The sequence below is a fragment of the Cryptotermes secundus genome, unplaced genomic scaffold (assembly GCF_002891405.2).
Source record: "Cryptotermes secundus unplaced genomic scaffold, Csec_1.0 scaffold63, whole genome shotgun sequence".
Taxonomy (NCBI): domain Eukaryota; kingdom Metazoa; phylum Arthropoda; class Insecta; order Blattodea; family Kalotermitidae; genus Cryptotermes; species Cryptotermes secundus.
In genome coordinates, this window is record NW_019725836.1 from 318437 (window position 1) to 343647 (window position 25211).

At 40.7% G+C, this 25211-nt stretch overlaps 1 protein-coding gene across 3 annotated transcripts; it reads right to left on the bottom strand.

The window, feature by feature from the left end:
- Positions 1–6338: 6338 nt before the first annotated feature.
- On the bottom strand, positions 6339–25182 carry LOC111863501 (vacuolar protein sorting-associated protein 26C). Of its 3 annotated transcripts, none has more exons than XM_023849854.2 (7): positions 25086–25182; positions 21892–22035; positions 20257–20487; positions 17986–18144; positions 14240–14336; positions 7506–7631; positions 6339–6692 (listed from the first exon to the last, which is right to left on the bottom strand). In XM_023849854.2, exons 2-7 carry the CDS (start codon positions 21964–21966, stop codon positions 6610–6612), a joined length of 771 nt encoding a protein of 256 aa, XP_023705622.1. In that variant the 5' UTR covers positions 21967–22035; positions 25086–25182; the 3' UTR covers positions 6339–6609. The 3 variants fall into 3 exon arrangements, with proteins under 3 accessions (XP_023705622.1, XP_023705619.1, XP_023705620.1); XM_023849851.2 differs by having other exon boundaries at positions 24909–25148; XM_023849852.2 differs by lacking the exon at positions 25086–25182 and adding an exon at positions 23342–23383.
- Between the last annotated feature and the right edge of the window lie 29 nt (positions 25183–25211).

Consider the following 25211-nt stretch of genomic DNA (forward strand, 5'->3'; position numbering starts at 1 on the left):
AGCATCCATTGTAAGGCTTCTCATCATACTGTAGGGCGCAGACCCGTTACTAGGTAGCGATCGCTAACAAACAGGTTCCCACGGCAATGAATCAACACGCAGAAACAAAGAAAATGTTGGAAGCGGTTCGTGCCGCAGCCGTTGCTACTCAACGGCGCTAAACACGTCTCTGCAGCAATGAATCAACACTCAACAATAGAGGAACTGCTGGAAACGGCATTTTCTATGCGGTACGTGCCGAAGAGTTATCAATGGGACAAGTTTAGTTCAGTTGGTAGCTCTGAGAGTCGTAGGAGGCGACGAAAAGGGAACCCAGTGCCTGGGGGTATAACTGGGCCACCCTGTTCCTGGGTGATATAAATGCGGGGTCCTGGCCCTCCAGGTTGGGGAAGTCTCGAATCTGAGGCAGTAAAATGTGGTCACAAGTCACGCGGGAGACGGAAATGAGAATGACTGTGCTGGCGAGACCCAGCAGTAATTGTAAACTGCAGACACATCCTCTCGTCAGAGAGGATGTTACATGAGGACTATGACCACAAGTGTCAACTGAACAAAAAATGCAGGTCGTGAGTCTCAAGGGGCTTGTCGCAAAGACGAACTGAGTAGCGGTAAACCGACGGTCGTGAAGTAACTCTGACTGTGCTTAGTTCAGTTGTGGGATATGTGCCAGGCGATAAGTACGTAATCGAATAGCGTTAAAATCACCAGGAAACGGTTAGTGAAGACAGAGAAGACTTTATGTGTGCTGTAGTTACAGTGATATTTGGAGAGTATAATTCAGTGAAACTGTTATAGTTATTTGTAGTTACGATCCATAAGAAAAAGAAAAAACTCCGTGGCTTGACTCTGCACGTGAATTATACCGACCGAGCGAGCGCTGCTTGTCGGCGAAGTTAGTGCCAACTTTTGTGGATGGAGGGTGTCGCGTCTTCAACGTAACGAATCATCACGGTAGTGAATTTCGGTTTTCTAGACCGGAGCCGCTATTTCCTTGAAATAGCTCCTCAGTTACCCTCAGGAGGCTGAGTGGACCCCGTTCCAGACCCACTACTTCTCAGAAAATCTCGTAGCACCGGGAATCGAACCCGGGACCTCAGGATATGTAGCCAGGAACTCTGACCACTGTACCACAGAGGCGTAAGCGGTAAATAAAACCAATTATAAAATCAAACGCCGTCTATAGTCACTCTAACACGTGACATTATAATGTTCCCCGAAGTAAGGTTGTTAGCCTCATTCCCAAACCCCAACCTGCAGGACCAGAAGCTACATTGTCCTTCAGTCTGTCTAGCTTGAATGGTCCTACCAGAAGCTTACGTCTCCGTTAGCATAGCCCTGCAAACAGATTGCGCAAACCTCTCTTCCACGATAAAGCAGTAACCTTACCACGGATCATATTTCCAGACGCTCCTGCTGCTATCCAGTTACGTGTAGTCTACCGCATTTCCACTTTCTACACGCCTGTTTAAAATATCAAAACTGCATCCACGAAGAAATCAAGAGCAGGCTAAATTCAGGGAATTCTTGCTGGCACTCAGTTCAGAACCTCCTGTCGTGTTCTCTGATATTTCAAAGCATAAAGGGCTGTCATGTGTATGAGTAACTAGAGACGGGGTTTGGTTAGGTGACTCGATTTATTGGCCACTTATACACACGACTAAACTAGAGCGGCATTGTTTATCTCCACACTTCACAAATCACTGCTGCAAATACGAAGTCTTCTCCAGCCTACAGTTTCTTCACTAGTCGTTTCCTGGTAACGGATTCTAACAGCGGAGATTCTTCAGCCTCCACGCTCACGCCATGTACGGCGATCGTCTCACAACTCAACTGACTCTATCAACTGACTAAGCTCTAACCTTGTCTTTGCTTATAACCTCTTGGCACGGACCACGTAGAAAACCCCGCCTCCGTTGTTGCGCGTCGATTCGTTGCTCCGGGAACGTGATTATCGAACCGCTTGCCCAGAAATGGGTCTCGCGGTCATTGCATAGCAACGTTTCTACAGGCCACAATACAAAACTATAACTTTGTTGTTTTGCGTGGGTGTGAAACTTGGTTTTTCAAATTAAATGAAGAACACAGAGTGAGGTTGTTTGTGAACAGAGCACTGAGGAGAATACGAGTATATCGGCATAAGGGGGAGGAAGTAATGGGACGGCGGAGAAACCCCTTTAACGACGAACTTCATAATTTGTAGTCTTCTTCAAATATTATTACAGTTAACAAATCAGGGAGATGGGCAATGCACGTAGCATGTATGACACAGACGTGCATACAGAGTTCTGGCAGTAAACCTAGAGGCAGGAACCACTAGGAGACCTAAGTTTACATGACAGAATAATGTTAAAATGGATCTTAAAAGGAATCGGGTTGGTGTGGACAGAATTCATGTGACTAAGGATAGAGAACAGTGGTGGGCTCTTGTGAAGACGGCAATAAACCTTCTGGTTCTGTAAATTTCTGTGAATTTCTTTGATCAGTTCCCAGCTGTTAAGTTTGCCAAGAAAGGCTCTGCTCGGTGGAGTCAATGTGACATCTCTTTATATGTGCGGTTATTAACCGGTAGGCCATGAACCAAACGGTGACGCTTCTTTAAAAATAAAAACGTGACAGTCTGAGATGGCACTTTTGACACTTTTGATCGTGTACAGTCGCAAAAACGATTCTCGGAAGAATTAATCACCTATACTTTCCTTTAATACGGCACAGATCATATGAAAAACGACGCCTTTAATAATTATTATATTGTTGCGTATTCGTTGCCGAGGTAACGTTTTTCACCGAACCGTTGTCTAGCAACGACCGTGAGATACACATGTAGACACAGAATGATGGAAGGGATTTAAGATGTATGCTGCTGAGATGGGCTCAGGTGCCATACAAATTGTGGCGTATAGACCCGTTGCTAAACGGTGACTGTAGACAACAACCGTTTCTGGACAACGGCTCGGCAAACGCGTTCCAGCTACAACGAATACTCATGCAACAATAGAGTTACTGTCGGAAATGGGATGTTTCTTCGTGGTCCGTTCCGAAATGTTGTTAGGCGGAGCCTGGCCTGACAGAGGCACTGTATATATTTTATACATTTATTAACATGTTTAACGTGTAAAATGTAAATATCCTTTACATTACGACAAATGACTTACTACTGCAGACAATGACTCTAACAAAAGACAGGCCCGTCCTCTCGTCAGAGAGGGCGCCCCACAATAACGAGATACTAACTGTCAAACAGTAATGAAATATCTGGTCAATAGCCCCAGATGGGGCTCCACATCAAATTAAGTCCCATTGTGACTTCGACTTTCACTTTGAGTTGTTAGGCGGTCCTGTACGGGAGGTTGCGAAGATAGGACCTGAGCGCGTGAAGCCGAAGAATATACACCGTTTAGAAGCCGTTGCTACGGAAAGTCTAGTGAAGACACTGCAAGCTGGAAAAGGCTTAGTGGCTGCTGTGGTGATTTGTGAATTTAGGAGATTCACGGTGGCGCTGTAGTTACTTGTAGTTCGGAGTCGTGTGTATAAGTGGTCAATAAATTGTGCCACCAACCCAAAACCCGTCTGCAGTCATTCATACACGTGATAATATCAAGTTTCGGGCATTTAAAAGTTAATAGGGGGATACACATGCCTACTTCACTTTTTAAAAATTAGGAAAGCAGGCTAAGAATACTCGTAAGAGGTCACCAGAGAAGAGACGTTGGGAAGCAATGCCCTGTACCTTCAATTAGCATTCCAACCCTCATTGGGTGCCAAACTGCAACACCAAACCCAGAGAATGTATTTCAATGTCTTTCCTCCTCTTAGCACCAATTTCACTGCCATATGCAACCCTAGTTGTATTTCTGTCTTCGCATTTCTTTGAAAATATCTTTAAATAACTCAGGCAGTTTGTTGCTGGCTTTCCATCATGGAAGCCAACCAGCCTTAAATTCCATGTCAGGTTGCATGGGATTTGTGATGGACAAAGTGACCTCAGTCTTCCCTGCAAATTCTTATTCTGCCAAGTGCTCCACATTCATTTACCATCCTATCAGTTTCTATATAGGCTATATACTGACACCATTGTTAGATAATGTAAAGGTAGAAAAGGTAAAGTTATCCCTGTAACTGGCTCTGGAGACCCATACGGTTGTGAGACATCAAGGGTCTCAAATTTTCTAGACAATTGGCAAACAGATGGCAGCGAGGTTGTCAGCCTTACATGCTGGCCACCCCTTAGCCCCAGGAAGATTCCTCACAGATTTGTTAAGAGGTTAGGTCGACACCAGGGCCTTAGTGTGGCTGGAAGGATTAGGTCAATTGAGAACTCCAATGTCCTCATTGGTAACTGAACCCATAATCTTCTGGCTCATGGCATAGTGCCCCAACTAACTACACTACCACTTGCCTCTAGTGTTACATAACAAACTTAAAAATATATATAACTCAAGTCTAGTTTATTATATTTCTGAATATTTTCTTCCATAACTATGTTCATTTTATGGCCGCGCCATAGCTCAAGCCGTTAGGCGCTGGCTTCCCACCACGGCAGCCCGGGTTTGTGGTGGACAGTGGCAGGTTTTCTCAGAGTATTTCGGTTTCCCCTGCCGATCTTCATTCCGCCAATTGCTCCACAATCACCCTCACCTATCATCTGGGGCTGGTACAATAGGCCAGAATTGGCTGCAGTACAAGGGACTTAGTTCCACCCCACTAGCAATAAAAAAGAATGTTCATTTTATACACTGACAAGTGGAAGTACCCATTCTTCCCCTGGGGTATAGCTGCTTTCCTTGTCAATATGACATTAGACAGTGGCCAAAAATCTCTGAGGAGGCGTAACACTCAAATTAAGAAACAAACATGTAATTAAAACAACAGCCTGGGAGTCTGGATTTGAATCATACCCAAGAACGCTACTTCTAACATTGCACATTGCTGAGGCTATGGCTATCGTACATACTGGCAAGACACTCCGAGTGTCCTCTATTAGGTCCATGATAGGTAAAGGGAAAATTTTTTGACTGACATGCTACACTGGAAAACCAAGCAATTGGGGCTTATGTCATAAGAGTATCTCTGTCCTACAGTTACAATTTAATGATATTTAGTATTTATAACAAATGTCACAAAATTAAGAAGACACAAACAACATGAAGCCAACAATTATATTCAAATTTTGTAAATACAGTAACACAATGGTACAACTATAGACCATATACACTACTCATACATTTACAGTAACAAATAACATACATCACTTGACACATACCATAAAACTTAAGGAATGAAAACCTCCTGAATTGTACAACATACAACATCTATGATTCTGATGCCTGATGTAATTACATACATTTATAGTTTTATGCTAATGTTACGAGAGTTTCCCTCCAAATTTAATTAATATTTTGTGGCATGTCCTCAGAATGCCAGGATTGTGAAGCCAGAAGAGACATACATTGCTGGGGAATGGCTCTGCAAACACGCCCGTTGTTTGGCAATGGCTCGGTACACGTCACATGATGGCAGCCATCCATGCTTGTATGCAATAATCAAAGAACTGTTGAAGTGGTGTTTTCTGTGTGGTCTGCAGGAGCAATGACTCTACCATTCTCCACTACAGCAGCTGCAAGAAAATGTGTCTTCTGTGTGGTCCGTCCAGAGGTTTCCCTGAGTCATCGGATGGTAAAACATGGTCATAAGTCCTGTGAGACTTAGAACCAAGAATCACTGTGCCAGCAGGGACCAGCTGCAATTTGGCAGTCAGTCAAGCCAATGAGTCTTGAGTCTGCAGTTAGGGAATGCAATTCTTGAACCATAAGGGCATGAGAAATAACCCCTGTTAGAGGGCTGTAATCAGGCAGTGACCAGTGGAGGCTGTAACAAGCTCAGAAAACTAGTTAGTGTAGGTTATTGTGATTTGTGCAACATTATAGTTACTTGTAATTCTGAGGTGTAAGTGTGCAATAAATCAAATCACCAATACAAACCCCATGCTAGTCACTTAACACTGCTAATTCAGCAAGTGCTATAATGATTTTTGTTGAGCGAGTAAACAACTGGACCCAGATGATGCTCCTCTTGAGGAGAGCAGTTTGCTGAACAACTGCATCAAATGAAGCACAGTACAGTACAGCGGAGAAATCAAATGCTTCCAAGGGCTGGAACAGGGGCCGCACCATAGCTCAAGCGGTTAGTTGCTGGCTTCCCAGCGCGGCGGCCCGGGTTCAATCCTGGGTCTGGTCAAATGGAATTTGTGGTGGACAAAGTGGCGCTGGGGCAGGTTTTCTCTGAGTATTTCGGTTTCCCCTGCTAATCTCCATTCCACCAACTGCTCCACGATCACCTTCACCTATCATCAGAGGCTAGTACAATAGGCCAGAAGTGGCCGCAGTACAAGGGCCTTAGTCCCACCACCCTAAAAAAAGGGGGAGGGGGCTGGAACAGATAGTATATTCAGCTGAAGTACTGAACTGTAAACATCAATGAAATGTTTCAACTTAATCTTGGCACAACAACTCTTCTTGGCATTGTTAATTTCAGCTCAAGTGCTTCAAGTGACGTATTGGCCAAAGTTCAATCATTCCTGTAATCACATATGCTTCTTGTTGACTATGTGTCTCAGTAGCGTGTGAGAACAACCGGAAAGTTTTCTGTGATGAGATGATCATCTTGAAATATGACCACAATGTTTACTTCAAATTCTGAAAATAACATACAAACACACATTATGATTTGTGTTCTGAAAGTATTAATAGTATTAATAACTATTAATAGGTAGATTAAAAGGTTTAGGTTTTGTGTAAACCCAAATGTTTCCACAGAAGTGGTACAATGGACATGACTATTATTTTGTACACTATCCATTATCGTCATCATCGTAGTTGCCGCCGCCGCTGCCAGCATCATCATCCTCATCCAGTAACTGAGACTAACCATTTCTACCTGGAGTAACTTGGGCAGGAACCTTGTCTCCCTTACGCCTGATGCTGGATCCACATTCGGATTCCAAAACAATGCGCATCAAAAGCCCCAACACACCAGACAGCGTCCAAAATTACTGATCTTCCACAGAAAATTGACTCTGTTAACATCAAATGTCACTGGTTCCACTGCATCACATGCATTAAAGGCTATTCACTTTAAAGTTTTGCACATTACATCACGAGCGAGTACTTATTGAACATATACAGTTATTGCATATTCTGCAGATTGTGTATAATAAATATGAAAAAAAAAAAATGTTTTGACCAGTATGGTCATCATCAGATGTTTAAAATCATACTTGAGAAAACTGCTGTGCTTCTGTTATGGTGGCTCCGGCTATCAATTAACAAGTTTTACAGACAGATGTGTTGCACTTGAGACGCTGTGCAGATGGATGCTACACTGTAATATTGACTCCATTAACTTATGGCATTCATTCTAATGTTCCATTTATGCTCGTCTTCAGTTGTGACATTAATTCAAGTCTGTGCAGGCCACTGCTTAGCAACGAACACTTTATTTCTACTTACCTACTTTAAAATTGCTTGTAGACAGAGTCGGGCAGGTGAACAACCGAGGGAAGATCATATAAATAGGAATAGCCATTCCACAAGGCACATTCCCTTCACCAATTTGAATGTTTTGTATTTCTGTGGCTGAAACAGGGAGAACACAGGTTCACGAGTCTCATTTTAAATTTTCAGGACACAGATGACAACATAAGTATCTACTTGTAATGCAGTGGTGCCAGGACAGTGTAGTTCATATAGCGACAGGCTATAGGCTGGATGACCAAGGGGTCGGAGTTTGCATCCTGGTAGGGTCAAGAATTTTCTCTTCTCCATGTCTTTCAGACTGGCTCTAGGGCCCACCCAGCGTCGTACCCAATGGGTACCAGGAGCTCTTTCCCCAGGGTTAAAGCGGCAGGGGCGTGAAGCCGACCACTCACCTCCAATTAGTACCGGGGTCAAGAAAATGTAGATCTATACATCCACTCACCCATACGCCTTCATGGTGTAGTGCTTAATTAGTTAAGCACAGGGACAACTTTACCATACAGCATATCTCTCAACACTACAGAAGTAGCCAACAGTGAGAAGGTTAAACTGAAGCATCTTTCAGTAGCCTTGATTTGCTTTTCATAACTATCCAATGTACATTTCAGAAACAGATTTTTGTGACACACTGCCCTTCATTATATCGGTGTATATAAAACACACTGACAAGATAATCATCACTAAGATTACAGTCTTCTCGGCATAGGATGCCAGTAGATGCAATCCTACTTTGTATAGTACTGTGAAATATGTGGTTCTCACAGTAGTGACAGTCTTCTCAGATAGGTGTCAAGGTTTCAGGTCAACTTGCTGCCTGAGTCTACAGGACAGAAGACATGCTGACCGTGATCTTAATATTCACGGCCATGGAACCTCTTATCTCATAACTGTCAGTGTTTTCAAGATTTAATAAAATCCTGCATCTTCGAAAAGCTAATGCAGTGTGACCCCACAATACAGATGTCCAAGTTATGGAATGTCACCCTTATGGAAATTATAAAGCATGACAATGAGATTCAAGACACAGACAATAAATTCACCATTATGGAAATTCTGAATAAAACCATTTTTTTTAACAAATTATGCTTCCTTCCTCTTGAACAGGGGTCTCCAAACTACAGCCCACGGGCCATAGTTTGGGGACCCTTGCTCTTAAAAATTGAACAGCCATAAGTGAACAGCATTTACCTTTCAGCAAAAGTTGTCCCTGTGCTCAATGAATTTAAGCACTATGCCGTGAAGGCGTATGGGGGAGTGGATGTATAGATACGCATCTTCTTGACCTCAGCACTAGCTGGAGGTGAGTAGCCAGCTTCACAACCCGGCCTCTTTACTACCATCCTGTGGGGAAAAAGCCCTCAGTACCCACTGGATGCGAGGCTGGGTGGACCCCAGAGCCAGTCTGGATGATTTGGAGAAAATTCTTGACCCTACTAGGACTTGAACTCCGACCCCTTAGTTGTCCAGCCCATAGGCTGCCGCGATACCGAGTATGCTACCCAAATTCATCTTTATCGTCTGGTAATAAGGGACTTTAAGTCTCCAACTTCTACACATCTGGTGGCCACATTAACTCATGAATATTCACAGCCAGCCACAACAATTACGTGTATACTTGCAGCACAGAAGTGGTTTATTTCTAGTTTCATGTCTGTTATCAGTTATGAAAAACTTCATCACACTTTATACAGCCTAAAGGACGTTTAAATGCTATTTCTACTAATAATGTCAGGTGTCAGTGACGAGAAACGGGTTTCACACTGATAATGGAATTACACTATTAAAACAGTTTCTAGCCCTCACAAGCTAGACTCTGCAGTCTGCCTCATCTTCACATACTCATTTCCTGGGTTATGGTCTCCAATAACAGGGACTCAACCTAACGTTTTCAGATTTTCATGCTTGATGGCTCTCTGTCACTGGTCCTCACCAGCACAGTCATTCTTAGTTCTTGGTCCAACAGAACTCATCACCGTATTTTTCTGTCTTGCTGGTTTATTTTATATAGCTTCAATATGGTCTGATAATTGTGTATTTGTTTTGGTTAAAAAACGCTTTAGTGAGCTGCTCCATAGCAATGGATGCCCCATGTCTCCCGTCTGACACCAATATCTGATTTCTTGGCATCATGTCTCAATACATGGTGACATTTTGATTTTGTGATCCCAGATTTTACATTTCTTGCTAATTTACGCATGTTCTGCATGGACTCAGCCAAATGCCCACAACAACGTTAAACTTTACGTTTTCCTTGAATCTGCACTTCAGTTTCCCAGTCCTGACTACAAAAATTTACCTGGTTACCAGAATCTCCTATTTGAAGCAATAGACTTCTTTCCCTGTCAGCAGCTGCAAATGGTTGTCTAAACACACACACACAACCAATTTGCTGACACACAGCTGCAAATGATTCTTGTGCACAATGTGACTTAACTAAGACCTACTGCACAAGAGGGGACTCTTTTGACTGCTGTAGTTCAAGGAGCTCAAGCTCTGAACCTGAGTGTAACTCAACGACAGCAGTTTGTCTGTTCCAAAATATGACCACTGTGACACAAGGAGTGTTTCCTCATAAGCAAGACGCTCAACAGACACTCACCCAGTCTGTCAGTGCCTATGTGAATTCACTCTGTAGAAAGTTGTCCCTATGCTTAACTAATTAAGCATTACACCCTGAAGGTGTAAGGGGGAGTGGATGTATAAATCCACATTTTCTTGACCTTGTCAGTAGCTGGAGGTAAGTGGTCAATATAACGTCCCTGCTGCTTAACCCCCGGGGAGAGCCCACCCATACCCATTGGATAGGAGGCTGCGTGGGTCCCAGAGCCAATCTGGTCGATGTGGAGAAAAGAATATTCTTCACCCTACCAGGAATCAAACTCCTGACCCCTCGGTCGTCCACCCTGTAGCCAGTCACTATAGTCACTACACTACACTTTACAGCAAGAGGGTGAAAGATGACTAATAAAGGAAAATGCAAACATTTTTCAGCAAGTGATAAAATAAATACTGTCGTGTGTTGCCTATGTAATGCTTAGACAGACTGTACACACCACAAGGACAAGGGCTTACACCTCACTGCTCATCCACGAATAGTCAACTTTTTGGCTTCCAATGGCTGGGTCGACAGATTTAAGAAGAGATGCAACAACGTTTACAGAACTCTTATCAGGTGAGAGCAGGAGCGCTGATCCAGAAACTTCAGGAGACTGGAAAAATTATGACTTGCAAGAAAATGAACGTTATGACCTATGTAACATCTACAATGCCAATGAGAGCACCCATTTTTCAGCCTCAAACCGGGCAAAATCTTCACTCTCTCAGATGTTTGCCACGGTGGTATAATATCTAAACAGTGGGTTACTGTACCCCGTGCATGTGACACTGATGCTAGTGATAAACTGCCACTTCTTGTAAACAGAAGTCCACGTTGCTTCAAGGGTGTGTCAGGAGACTAAATACGAAGCTCATACATATTCTTGGATGACCACCAAAATATCTGATCATTACCTCACACATCGAGAGAGAAAAGATGGTGCTAAAAATTGCAAAATCTTGCTTTTCTTTGATCAGTGTGCTGCCCAACCAGAGAACACCAGATTTCTCAGCAACAACAAAGCTGTATTTGTCCCAGCTAACTGTACCAGCCAGCTACAGCCTGTATACAGTGTGTTTCATAACTTTAGGGCATAACTGCAGGATGTGATTTCCTACATCTTTGTGATAAAAAAAGTTCATATAAACATGTGGCCGATTTTGGATGGTTACGGAGTCATGACCATTTCAAACTCAGAAGAGAAGGTAACGATTACTGATAATAAATGGAACAAAATAATAAACCAGCATAATACATGATACATTTAAAGTATGAATGTAAAGTTAACTTCGTGAAATTACCTTTACTTTGAATTGATTGGTGCTTAAAGCTGATTTTCGAAAATGCCACTGCCAGCTGCAACACAGACTGCTGTTCTGTTGTGAACCATGCGGGTAGCACATAGCAGCTTCAGCTGACTGTTTCTTATGTGATCAGCAGCGTCCAGTATGCAACCGAGCAAAGCATCTCGCGTTGCCACCTTCACATTGTAAACCAGTTCTTTCATCCATCCCCACACAATAATCCAGTGGGCTTAAGTCTGGAGGCCTGGCTGGCAATTCTTTACGTACTCGTATGTAGTCTGCGGTGTACCATACTAACAATGCCTTCTTTGTTGGCGCCTTCATTAACACCACACTTGCTTGCAATACGAACACCGGGAAGTCTACCGGTATCTCACAATGCCTGGTAAACTCCAGTGAACACTCTCTGGTTTGGTATTCTACGATTCGGAAACTGTTGCTGATATTCAGCTACGGCAAGAACTGAGTTACTGTCACAAAACCCATACACATAAATCATATCTGCATACTCCTCAAATGAAAATGTAAATGGCATCGTGAACGTAACAGACTTACTGAGATGAGAACTGTTCTGAACGCCAGTAGCCGCCACACTAGATATGGCCAGACATACCAACCCACCACGCCTTAGGTACCTCTCAAGTGTCAAGATAACGAGAACGCTCTGTCTGTAACTGGCTAAAAATAGCGACCCGTCAGATGATATAGAGGCGGTTCACATGAGGGCGTGCACAGGAATGAAAAAGCGTAACCGTCCAAAATCGGACACATGTTTATATGAACTTTTTTGATCACAAAGGCCTAGGAAATCACCTCCTCCAGTTATGCCCTAAAGTCGTAGAACACCTGTATTTGCATGCCATCAAGTGCCATTAGAGGAAGTAGGTAATTCAGAAGACTGCAGCCTTGACAGATGCTGGACTGCTCCAAGATGCTGCGTTGTCTGCATTGCACTTAATGGCAGAAGCCAGGAGACTGATAACACCCGCTATAACCAAGAACTGTTTTGTGAAGTGTGGCCTCTCGATTGATCATGTCGCCAGTGATGATAACAGCGCAGTGAAACTCACTGAAGATGAAGTGGAAGACTGGCACAGTTCACAACCTCTCGGTGTGCATCTGAGGACTACCCAACATGCCAGTGCTCTTGAGATCTGTCGAGTCTGATGTGTCAACCAGATGTCAGATCAGGATCTGATTAAGAAGAGGAGGACAAAGATGCAGAATATAACACAACATTCTTGAACAATATTACTGTAATGTGCAACAAATTCAAAATGAATTATACAGACTGAGAGTTCTAGAGAAAAGAAAAACAAAAGACCATTACTGCATCGTTAAAGAAATCATGTAACTAGGTACACACCGTATTTGTCAGTCTGTGAAGGCAAACAGACCATGAACAACTCTTTATTAAGACCATCACAACACGACAATTAGCAAAGCTTATTTTGCCTTGAACACTGTATTGTTGTGTTGTGATGAACTGAATAAAGAGTTGTATATAATAACACAATAGGATGCATGAAATGAAAAATAATAATAATAAAAAAAAAAGACTATGAACACTTTCTCATCCCTACCATTCATCTCATCTAACTGAAGCAGCTGACAAAGCATCATAAAATAGACCAAGAACCATATTTGTGTCTAAATTTAGAGTGTTAAGTGTTCAGACATGTATTTCTTAAATGATCTAAGTTATGGTATAAAGAAAACCAATTTTATTTTTCTTTTCCGATTTTACACATTCCTCAAGTGGCCGGGGCATGAAGCTGGCCACTCACCCCCATTTAGTGCCAAGGTCAAGAAAATGTGGATCTATACATCCATATGACATATTCCACACCCTACAGTCATTTTGACTAACTTTGGATCCGTGGAATGCAATGCAATGTAATGTAATATGCCTTCATGGCATAGTGCTTAATTAGTTAAGCGCAGGGACAAATTTACCTTTGCCTTTGCTCAGATGCAGAGAAATGTTAGGTATAACTTGTCAAAGCTCGAAACAGTTGAAACATACACTGAATCTGCGAGCACTGAGGCCCTAACAGCAGTGACTACAAAGTTCACTGCATCCTGGGATGTGGCATCACATTGTCCGAAAGATGTTAACCGCTGTTTCAGGCAGAAAGTTGCCTCCATTTTCAGGTTAGGAGAACAGTGGGGGATGGAAGAGGAGGAGGCAACTTGTTCTCCCAAAATGTCAGTACACATCTACCAATCTATATAGCACTGATCCCAAAAGAAAATAATCTTCATGTTTTGCATTTCTTCTCTTTCCGTTTTGTTTTGAATGTAAATTCAAAATCCAGCTTTTATAGAAGATTGGTTGGTATAGCAGATGGCAGTGATATGATCATGTATGTGCAAATTCACATGCAAATATTTCTTTATTTATCTCTGTGGGTTACTCAATGACACTTTTCACTATCAAGACTATACAGCATCAGGAGGTAAGATGACCAATGAATTGGAAATGATCTGAAAGGAAGTAATCGTGATACTTGTCTGGAGGTTCTGAGGAAAACCACAAAAACCCCATTCACGAAAGCCAGTGTTCTGAGCTGGATTTGAACCTACACACCTCACAAGTACAAGTCTAGAGTGTTACCTCTGCAAAACCTGTTCGGTGAGATGCAAGTAAGTTTCATGCCACTTTCCTTCCCACAACAACACCACCTGGGACATTGTGACTCTTAGTATACTAAGAATGAATCCTGCAACTTCTGTAGCAGGAAGATTAATCCAGTACATATAGTGTACATAAAACAGATTAAATAAAGAGACACATTTTGGTTTACCATCTCTCGCATAGCCTTCAGCACAGCCACAAGTTTCCACACGAACCAACTGCAGTTCCACAGACTTTATAGGAACTTCACAGTGCTCCACAATCAACTGCAAGAACGAAACCAAACATTGATCAGTACAATATATGTACATAAAACACTAAACTCAAAAAGAGCAAAAAGGTCTTGTGAACAATAATTTTGTGAAACCATAAACTACTATATAACAGGCATTGTGCCCCACAAGTTGTTGTATGACCGAATATGCAACAGACACTTCAATATAAAAAAAGTCTGATGTTACGAGAGCATTAAGCCATTCACAATATCAAACTTTTCTGAGGTGATGAGTGTGCCAAATATAAAAAAAGGGGTAAAACTTTCTGACTACAGTACAGTATGGTCAGAAATATCTTAATCAGATATCAGTATAATATTGTGACATGACGCCCGAAAGCCGGAATAGTGAAGTCAGAATAGGTCATTTCCAGGCAACGACTTGGTAAACATATACCCGCGACAACGAATACACAAGCAGCAATATGGTAGCTTCTGTTGCTATGCAACAGTGAAGTAAATATGCCTTGTCAACAACAGAGGCTACTTTCTGCGTTTGTCCGCATCAATGAGTTATCTTGAAGACAACTGCTGCTACAGTGCAGTTGAGAGTTCAGTTGTGGAGTGTTAACCAGCAGACAATGGACACTAAAGGATCTCCATTACTAAGATTGGAAACATCTAGTGAAAACAATACAGAGGAGTAGCCATTGTGGAGAGTGGTTACCAAGTAAAAACTGGTGAAAGCAGAGTGTGGAGTGATTTGTAGTTTGCAAATCAGCAATACTGTAATAAATTTCATTGGGTGCATCCTGTAGTGTTATTATATAAAATTCTTTACTGGAATCTGCCATAACACAACAACGAATCGGTCAAGGTCAACATCACCTTAGCTACATGCTTTGGCTTTTAAAGCCATCATCAGGCAAACACATGGTTTTTACACTCACACGCTATTGAACTGCATTTGAGTATGACAGTAGAGCTGGATACTTATAGTGTAACATAGTTGTCAAGTATCCAGCTCTACTGTCACAATGAAATGCAGATCAATAGTGTGTGAATGCAGTAATCTTGTATTTGCCTGATGATGGCTTTAAAAGTCAAAACATGTAGGTAAGGTGACGTTGAAACTTGACCGTTTCATTGTTGTGTTATGATGGATTCCAATAAAGAATTTTGGTGTAATAATTATTTGTAGTTACAACCTGTAAGTGGCCAATAGATCTATTCACCCATCCAAACCCCATCTATAGTCACTAATATATGTGACAATATCACAGAAGACCATGATATAGCAAAGAAGTCACTTGGAACTTGTTGGAAAACTGAGAAAAGTGAATATAACCTTTGTGAATTTATGTATTCTTGGTGATACCAGTCACCATAAAAACACTGCAAATATGTGCTTATGGGCGTGAATGTGATAATCAGTCAGTACATGTAATGTGGATTCAGCATATTATCTGCAAGGTACAGACCTCATTTTTAAACATTATTTAAATTAATCCTATACTTTAAAACTTTAATACTGATCTAAGGAAACAAACGTTATAAAGAAGAAACAATTTACATTTATGAAGCAGATTTCAGCATTTGCTGACCCTGTCTGTAACACCTTATGCAACAGATGGAATGAGAGGTCAAACAAACAAGTCAAAACCTGAACATGAGCAAAACGGAATTTGAATTATAGGAAGCCAGAACAAAATAAATAGAATTAAAACATTTAGAGGCTGAGGGGGAAATGGTTACTAATATTTGGAATTAATTGCTGCTTCCATCTTCAGGACAGGAAAAGAAACATTGGTGACCATTGACTAGACTATAGGGCTTTATATCCCAAAAGATCACAGTTGTAACCCCTAAAGTTGGTTTTTACATCAGCCATACATAACTGCTGAAGTGGTATTTAAATTACAGTGTGGCTCATACACACAGTTCAAAATCTCCCACATTCCATAAACTGTTGAAGAGACTTAAATTTTCATAGACAAATTAGTAACAGTACAAGCATCCCTGTACTTTGACCATTTTCATACTAGTTGGTCTGAAACATGTCTTGAACTAAAGCAAGCAACCTTGTTTGCTGACTAACAAGTATACCACTGTCAATTGAAAGAAATAAACATTTCCTGCCTACGTATTTCAATTCTTGGATGAAGTAATAAAGAGATGGCGGGATGAATCATGCCCTGGGTAATATGTGGCGGTACGGGAGCAGGCCACACCAGTCTGAAAGCAAGCCTAAACAGATTTAACTTTGTGTCCATAGCTGAATGTGAATGTTGTGATGGGCTGCAAATGGAGGAACATAGCTTCTGGGGCTGTAAACTGTACGAGGACCAATGGGCAACAATGATGGACGTCTTGTCTGAGAACGGCAAAAAAGAATACCCAAAGTCAGTCATAGAGCTCTTAAGGCTAGAGGGAAAAAGATTTGTGCAAAGGCAACCATTACTTCGTAAACAAAATTCCTAAAAATAAAGGAAAAGGAAAAGAAAAACAGGCGTAAATGTACAGTGTATTAATACCATACTCTTAGAGTTAAGTGATATATTGTCACGTGTTGGGTGTATAACGTGACAAATAACTTCACGCCTTATTGGATATAGCGAATTTATTGCACATTCGCTCTTACAATCACACAATTTACAGATCCACAATTACTGCCTTTGGCAGTATCATAAATACTACACTGCAAATGCTGGTTGACTGCCCGGCTGACTCTTAACTCACAGCTTGAGAACTAAAACTGTGAATAATCTTCGCTGCTCCTTATTTAGCCTCATTCTGGACAGCACAGAAAACAGCCACGTAATCGGCACCACTGTTGTCTGCCGCCGTGGTAGCTGATAGCCTAGCAACACTGTTGCTAGTAACTATAGTAACTACTGTTGGGAGTTGTTTACCGCTACTTAGCAACTGCAGCGTCCCGTGTTACGTCACCGCTGTTGACTCCCGTTGCATAGCAACCAGTATGCTGGGACGCAGCTAACTTCGGCTCCACTCGGCGCGTCACGGTTGGCGGGGGGGGGGGCCTTCATCCATAGCGCAACATGTCACAATATTAAAAAATCGCAGGGTGACAGCTATGATAGAATATGATGTTTATATGGCTGTGTGACAGGGGGCCAGATGGACACTGCCTAGGCAATTTTTTTTTTCAAATTAATATATATATTTTTTTTCTTCAAAATAAAAACATATATGTTGCAATTCATATAATTTCTATATCTCCCAACAGACAGCAGTGGTGAAGATATTTTTAAGATGCTGCAGACAGCGCACCCATACACACATAGCTGCAGTGGTGGTACAAAATAGAACAGTGCATATTAGTATGGCGAACTCCCTTGTGAAGTTAAAATTCAGCACGGTTAGAATCTGACATCTTACAGTTATAATAATTCTTTCTATATTAATAATGTAAGTTTATGCTCTAAGAAAAACAGTGATGGTATAATTGTGGTAGAGACAACCAAGAACTTGCAGTAAATGCCTGCATCAGAGTTTACCTGCGAGACAGACAGAGGTTAAGTTTTGTTTAAAAGTAAAAATTTTAACATTTACCTCGAATATCTGCAACTGTGAATTTGCAAATGTGAAATTCTGTACCCAACGTCCATAATGCAGGGGTGAATTGCACTTGGAAAATTAGAATCAATAAATATTTAATGTATAACCATGAGAACTCATACCTCTCCAGTGAATGGTTTGGTGACGCAACACATTGTTGAGTCCAAGTGACCTGTCACCAGGAACCGTGGAATACGACCTTTATCTTTGACATTATGCAGAGATTCTGGGGTGATGGAAAAGTTAACTGGGTGTGGTACAGCCTTCTCATATGACGAAGCCTGTAAAATAATATAATCATTTTAACTCCAACATAAGTGACTGATGAACTAAAACTTGGAATTGTTTCAGTGCTGAAGGAAGAAAATGGCGAGCAAGTGGGATGAAAGGTGACTCAGCAGCTATGGCTACTTGCACCTGTGTGAAAGTAAACAAAATGAACTGTACAACATTCTGACTATAGTACGTATAGGTATAAAGGCAAATGAAGATACATGTGCCATTAAAAGCTGATAATAAGAGGCTGCATATGGGGCAGAAAAACCTTAAAAATGAAATAAAGAAAAATAATATTTCTGAAATAGCACAATAAAATAAAGTCAACGCAATAACTTCAATCTGGGAGCAAGTGGAAACAGAAACAAGATGCATGCAGGCTGATGCATATTTAAAATAGTAACAAGGGGAAAGTTACTCCAGCAGAAGAATAAAACAGAGTCAATTAAAAAGCTCTGTCCACCCTTACACCATGAAGGAACTTCACAACATTATGCATGCTTTGGTGATCAGCTCCTCAGATGTCCCACAACTCAACATAAAGATGGATGTCTGGCATCCTCAGGCATAATGTGGGAATTCCAGCAGGATGTGTGAAAGGGGCACTGCACACTGCTAACAAAAAGATGCCGGGTCACCTCTTTAACAAGTGGCTATGTGAAAGACAAGGTGACCAATACAAAGCCAGAAGAAACAAATTAAATTCAAAATGGTTTCATGGAACAGTAACAACAGCAACAGCCAATCCAAAAAACTGGATACAAAATTTCTGCCAAGGGGGGAGAGAGAGAGAAAAAAAAGTAAAGCTATCCTTGTAACAGGCCATGGAGGCCCGTAGGCTCGTGAGATGTTGAGGTTCCCACATTTTTTATAGACAATCGGCTTACAGATGGCAGTGAGGTTTAGCCTTGTGTGTTGGCTGGCCATCCTTTTCCCCAGGAAGATCCCTGGTGCTCATTTCTAACAGAATTGAAAATTAAACTTTCAAAAAGGAAGTTGGAATTGAGAATCTGTTAACATAGCTAGAAGAGAAACAATTATGAGTTTTGACATGTAAAAAGACTGGACAGAACAAGGGTACTGAGAAAGCAATCAGAATAAATATATAAAGGAAAGAGATGTATGGGATGACCCAGAATAAGATAGTTCGGAAACTGCTGGCAGGACTGTGAGATGAAAGGGGAGACTGCAGGTTCTGCATCAAATGATGTAAATGACACTATGCACCATCATGTCTGTAAGCATGGACATAATGAATAAATTTCGTGTGCAGTGTGCAGGCATCTCCATACCAAATTTCACATGCCTAATTCCAAATCAACCTGATAGCTACAGTAAAGTTCTGAATTGACTATATGCTGTTATGTTACATTCTGCAAAAAGAAGTCTGCATTTTGTTTTCAAGAAATTCGGAACTGAAGGAAGAAGGAAATGTAACAAACACTAAAAGGATTTGTTTAAACAATATATACTGAATGCTGCAGGGCATTCCACAAAATCACATGCAAATGGCTAATGCATAAGTTGGCAAGCAATTTTCTGACAGCACCCCTGCTAGAGGAGACTAATTTGACTAACAGACATGGCTTTCAGTCCTTACAGAAGGAAAATCACGAAATGTTGTACGTATACATGCCCTTTCCATATCATCCCCCTCTATTTGATGATTCTAACAATATGTGGTAAAGAATGAAAATTATGAAGCTCACCGAGGAGTAGGGACAGCTCAATCAGTATAGCAACAAGTTACAACCTGGATGGCTGGGGTTCCTTCCCCAGAAGGAGCAAGACACTTTTCTCTCTTCTCCACAATGTCCAGAGCAACTATGGAGCCCACCCTGTCTCATATCCAATGTGTACTGGGTGGTCTTTTCCTGGGGGTAAAGGCAACAGGGCCTAGTGCCTCCACTCACCCGTAAAGTCTTCATGGGGTAGTGATTAACTTAATTAGCATATGGACAGCTTTACCTTTATGAAACTCATCATATTGCAATCGTCTCCAACCTCCTGTTACCCCTCGCCTTTTCTCAGCTCCCTCAATTTAGGGTCTTACCTTAATATGGGAGACTGAGTCTCACACCATATTATGTATATTCACATATGTACTACATGCCTACCTTGTATTCCACAATAAACTCTGCTACTTTGAGAAGATCCTTTGCCAAGAAATTTCTTTTCATCTCACAGCGCAAGAGATATTGAATATTGACAAACACTCCATGGTAAGTTTCATATAACGTCCTATTTGGCCTGGGAGTCAACGGAAACTCAAATGGTATTTCTGTCTTCCCAGCTGGAATCTTACCAGGTGAGGCCACGTCCAATGTACATGATACAAGCTGAATTGGCTGAAAGATAAAAATATTAATATATGGCAGGGTTTCTCTTTTTTTTTATAAAGTAGCCCCTTAAAAATGTTTCTGAAGTACCCCAAAATGCCTATAATTTTCAAATGATCTTTTCAGGTGTGCCCCTAACCTAAGACTTCTCTCATGTACCCCTAAAAATATCTGTACCACCGGCTGGCAAATGCTGATATACATTGTATCCAATAAAAATAAATAAATAAAATAAATAAAAATAAATAAAAAATAAATAACTTATTATGAAAATGAAAGTTATACAATTAAAATATGGTTAAAAACTATTCATCTAATATTTCATATTATGAAGTCTGTTGTATAACTTTCATTTTTACAATAATTTTATAATTTTACTGTATTTTTATACTTTTTGTTATTATAGTGTAACAGTTGTCAAGTATCCAGCACTACTGTACCATCATATTGAAAAGCAGTTCAATAATTTGTGAGTGTAATAACTATGTATTTGCCTGATGATGGCTTTAAAATTCGAAATACGTAGCTACGGCAATACTGACCTCTACCGACTCATTGTGTTGCAACGGATTCCAATAAAGAGTTATGTATAATAAACACAACAGGATGTACCCAATGGAAAAAGAATCTCATACATATTAAGATACAGACATCACTCTCAAATTAACACATTAAAAAACACCAAGAAAACAAAATATCATCATTTTCAAGCATGTGACATACTGTGTGAACATGTAATAAGCATGGCAAATGCCATAATTTCCAACAATAAATATTCATTTAATGAAACATCAGTGCCTCCACACAAACAAATGATAAAATCACTGTGAATAATGAACTGAAAAGAAATGCAGCGAAGCGGTCATGGCTTCATTTTTCATACTATCCCAGCATTCACCTGGAGAAACTGAGGAAATCCATGACAAATCTCAGTCAGGTTAAGTGGTCTCCAGATTTATTTATATAGATATCACAAGATAATGAATGATACTACTATCCACTGAAGGGGTCACATGTATTAAGATCTGAATGTTGGACCTTCTGGACATGAAGCAGGAGTACTATCCACTCCACTGCAACATTTTGTCCCAAGAATGAAGTCTGCCAATGACAGTGAATGCTGAAATGAATAACTTACAAAGACATGTAACATGTGAGAATTATTCAAATGAAACCCATTTGTCACATGATAACAGATATGGCTGGTCGCAGATGATCACACTGATACCAGCAGTTGGCCATGAACTGAACACCAGAAGAGGCACTCAGTAGCAAAGAGGAACAGTACGGCAATGCTAAATGCTGATGTTCCACGTGCAGAATCTGTCCAAATGGGACCAGCGAGTTGTCATTCAGGTCCATCTGTGAACAGGTTTAGTAACTTAAAATCACCTACAACATATCAGAACATACCTTAACTGAGTTGTAGAAAGCTTCAAATATTCCTACATTTTTGGCACTTAACTGTAAGTTAACAGTGCCCTCCATGGTCAAAGAGATACCATCATGCTTTACATCAGAGCCAGAATGTACCAAAATTACGCCGGTTATTTTCTCCTGAAACAAATGTAAATATATATGAATGTATGGACAACAACCATGTAAAGTACATCTGATTTTTCAATGCTATATAGCCCAAGATACTGTCTGGATCAATAAATACCAAAAGAAGAAACTGATGCAATGACATTGCACACGCTTTCTCACATATAAGTAATCCTACATTGCCTTGGAAACACAATCAACTGCTGACANTTGATGCAATGACATTGCACACGCTTTCTCACATACAGGGTGTCCCAGGAGGAATGGACCAAACTTCGGGAGGGTGTTCCTTATGTTAAAGTATGCCGATATAACCCANAGGCAGATCATTGTTGGTTACTAAATACTGAACAAGAATGAAATCCATCTGACTGGTTACAGCTTGTTTTGACAAAATCAACTAGTGCCACAGTGTGTACTAGCATTTTCCCAAAAATACCATCTATGCAGTTCTATTTAGGGCCATCGTCTCCATAAACTGCTAAAATTTCATCATTATTAGATCTGTTTTCAAGATAATCCTTATTTTGTATTTTGGGGGCCATATGAAGGACCCCCCCACTTCTAGATCTAGGAAGTTCATATTCACTAGGCATCAACCTAAGATGGATACCTCTTGAATACTGAAGATGAGGAAAATCAGGCCAACCATTCATGCGTTAGCAAGACACCCATACATACATACAGAAACAGTTCTACCTTCTGGGATATAATGTCATGCAGTCTGTCCAAACTCAACTGACATTTCAGAGGAACATGTTGCCTCCAACTTCAGGGTCAAAGAACAGGTGATGTAGGAAACCAGCATGAAGCACGCAGAAAGCAGAGCTCTGCAATATTATTCAACGGACCGACTTCTGGTGATGATCCGCACTGATCAATCAGCATCCCACACTTTCAACTGCAGTGTTCCAATGTTGTTACAAACACAACGCAATAACGACAGTCACTTGACTGCCCAAGCAATATCCCAGTTTTTATGCGACTCAAAGGTTCATTAGCATGTTTACAGGAACCCAGTAATGGGCAATATCATAAGACAACACAGTCAACTAAACTTATGACATACTGTTCAAAACTATTTGAACTTCGTTTATCAGAAAACATTATTGCAACCATTAACTAACAACTAACTTCATGGAGCTGAGCCTTTCTTGAGAAGCAGCCAGTTGTGCAGCTACTCAAGAACTTCCCAACATTTTATGGAACTCAAAGGTTCACAAGGGCCCTCCACTGGTCCCTATTCTCAGCCAGAGCAATCCAATCCATACCACCCCATCCTATTTCTCTAAGATCTATTTTAATATTATGCACCCACCTACACTGTGGTCTTCCCAGTGGTTTCTTGCTATCTGGCATTCCCACCAATACCCTATATGAATTCCTCGTCTGCCCCATTTGTGCTACATGCCCTGCACATCTCATCCTTCTTGACTTGATCATTCTTATTATATTTGTCAAAGAGTAGAAGCTATGGAGCTCCTCACTGTGCAGTTTTCTGCAACCTCCTGTCACTTCATCCATCTTCAGTCAAAATATTCTCCTCAGCACCCTGTAATCATCATCAGCATAGACCAGCAGCTGACATGTCCCATTTAATTACTGTTGTTGTTATATTATTATTACAACCACCATTACATTTCAGTAACTGGTTCTGTTCCATCCTCAGGATAAGAAAACCAACAAAGATAATGTCCTGAGATTAACTGTACTGAAGGTTCCAACAGAGAAAGCTTGTGCTACGTCCTCTTCACCTGGAAACAAACTCAACTTCCAGAATGTAGTGACCAGTAAATATGGATAACAGACATTAAAATAACAGTTCTTAAAATCTGAACCAAGTCCACATCCTATGGATGACAAAGAATCTACCCAATGTCCAAGCCCCTAACATTTCATAATATACCATTTTATTTCATGTCAACAAGTTGTTCGAACCCACCAAACACCCCCTCCCCTTCCGAGATTGGAGGTCAACACATTTCTGGCTGTCCATAACTAACTCAACACAAATGCACCCACCCCGGATGATGGTGACAGTGTCTGCAACATCAGACAAGGCTGCCATACCCTTCACTGTATACTGCTGCTGGGGTAACCTGAACTCATATATATCAGACAGTCAGTCAGTTCTGCGATGTAATTACTTACTTGTCAACAGCATATCATACAAAATTTGCAAGAATGTTTGTAATCTATTTCCATAAAACATTTCATATTCTTGGCTCTAATTACTTATTAAACTGTCACACTGAAATTTAAATACAAATTTCACACCGCTGCAGTGTTTTCTTACTCAGTTGGAAACCAAAATTATGAGGTTTGCATGTAACAACATAATATTCACATTTCGTGGAAATCACTAGTTGAAAAGTGTACACACATAAACCATGTTCTCATATGCATACTTGTTTACTTAAAAAATAAAAACTGACTAATGATGGTGACTGCAACATATACATATAAAAGGAATGCACAATACTGCATCAATTATGCAGGTCACATACAATAAATTAAAACCATAATAATGAATTTCTAGGATATGGGAGGGGTGGGTTTCAGCCTACTTCATCAAACTACTACCTGGGTACAAAAGCAAAGTGACTAATTCTGAATTTAAAACTCTAAAAACAGCAGAAAAACGATCATTATGACTTCAACTATTGTATATCCTTAAATTCATGCAACTGCAGTGATTGGACATTTTACATCCCACTTGATAGTTTTTCCGTCAACTCATTTCGCAAGAGCTGACGAAGTATTTTGTTCATAATACCTTACGAAATTCTTAAATTATTATGAACTCTAATCACATTTTCAATTTCATTAATTAAGCAAGTGCGTTGGACCCAAACAAGCACTTAATAATTTGAAAATCTACATACCCCTTCATGATACACTTTGTTAGCCTTCTTCACCCTTATATCTAAATTTATCGCCATAACTGTTTTACAACTGAATTATCTCATTCAGTCTACAACGTCTACAACGCACTTTAAGATAATGCGTAACACATTCCGGCAAAACTACACTATGACTTAAAAACTTGATATGATGATTACCACTTTCTCAATTCACGGAAGCTAACATGTTGGCAGACATGAAGAGCGATGAAGAGCATGAAGAGACACCATCGGCGTATGATGTAGCGATCGATAGCGATGGTAGCCATCGTAGCCATCGTAACG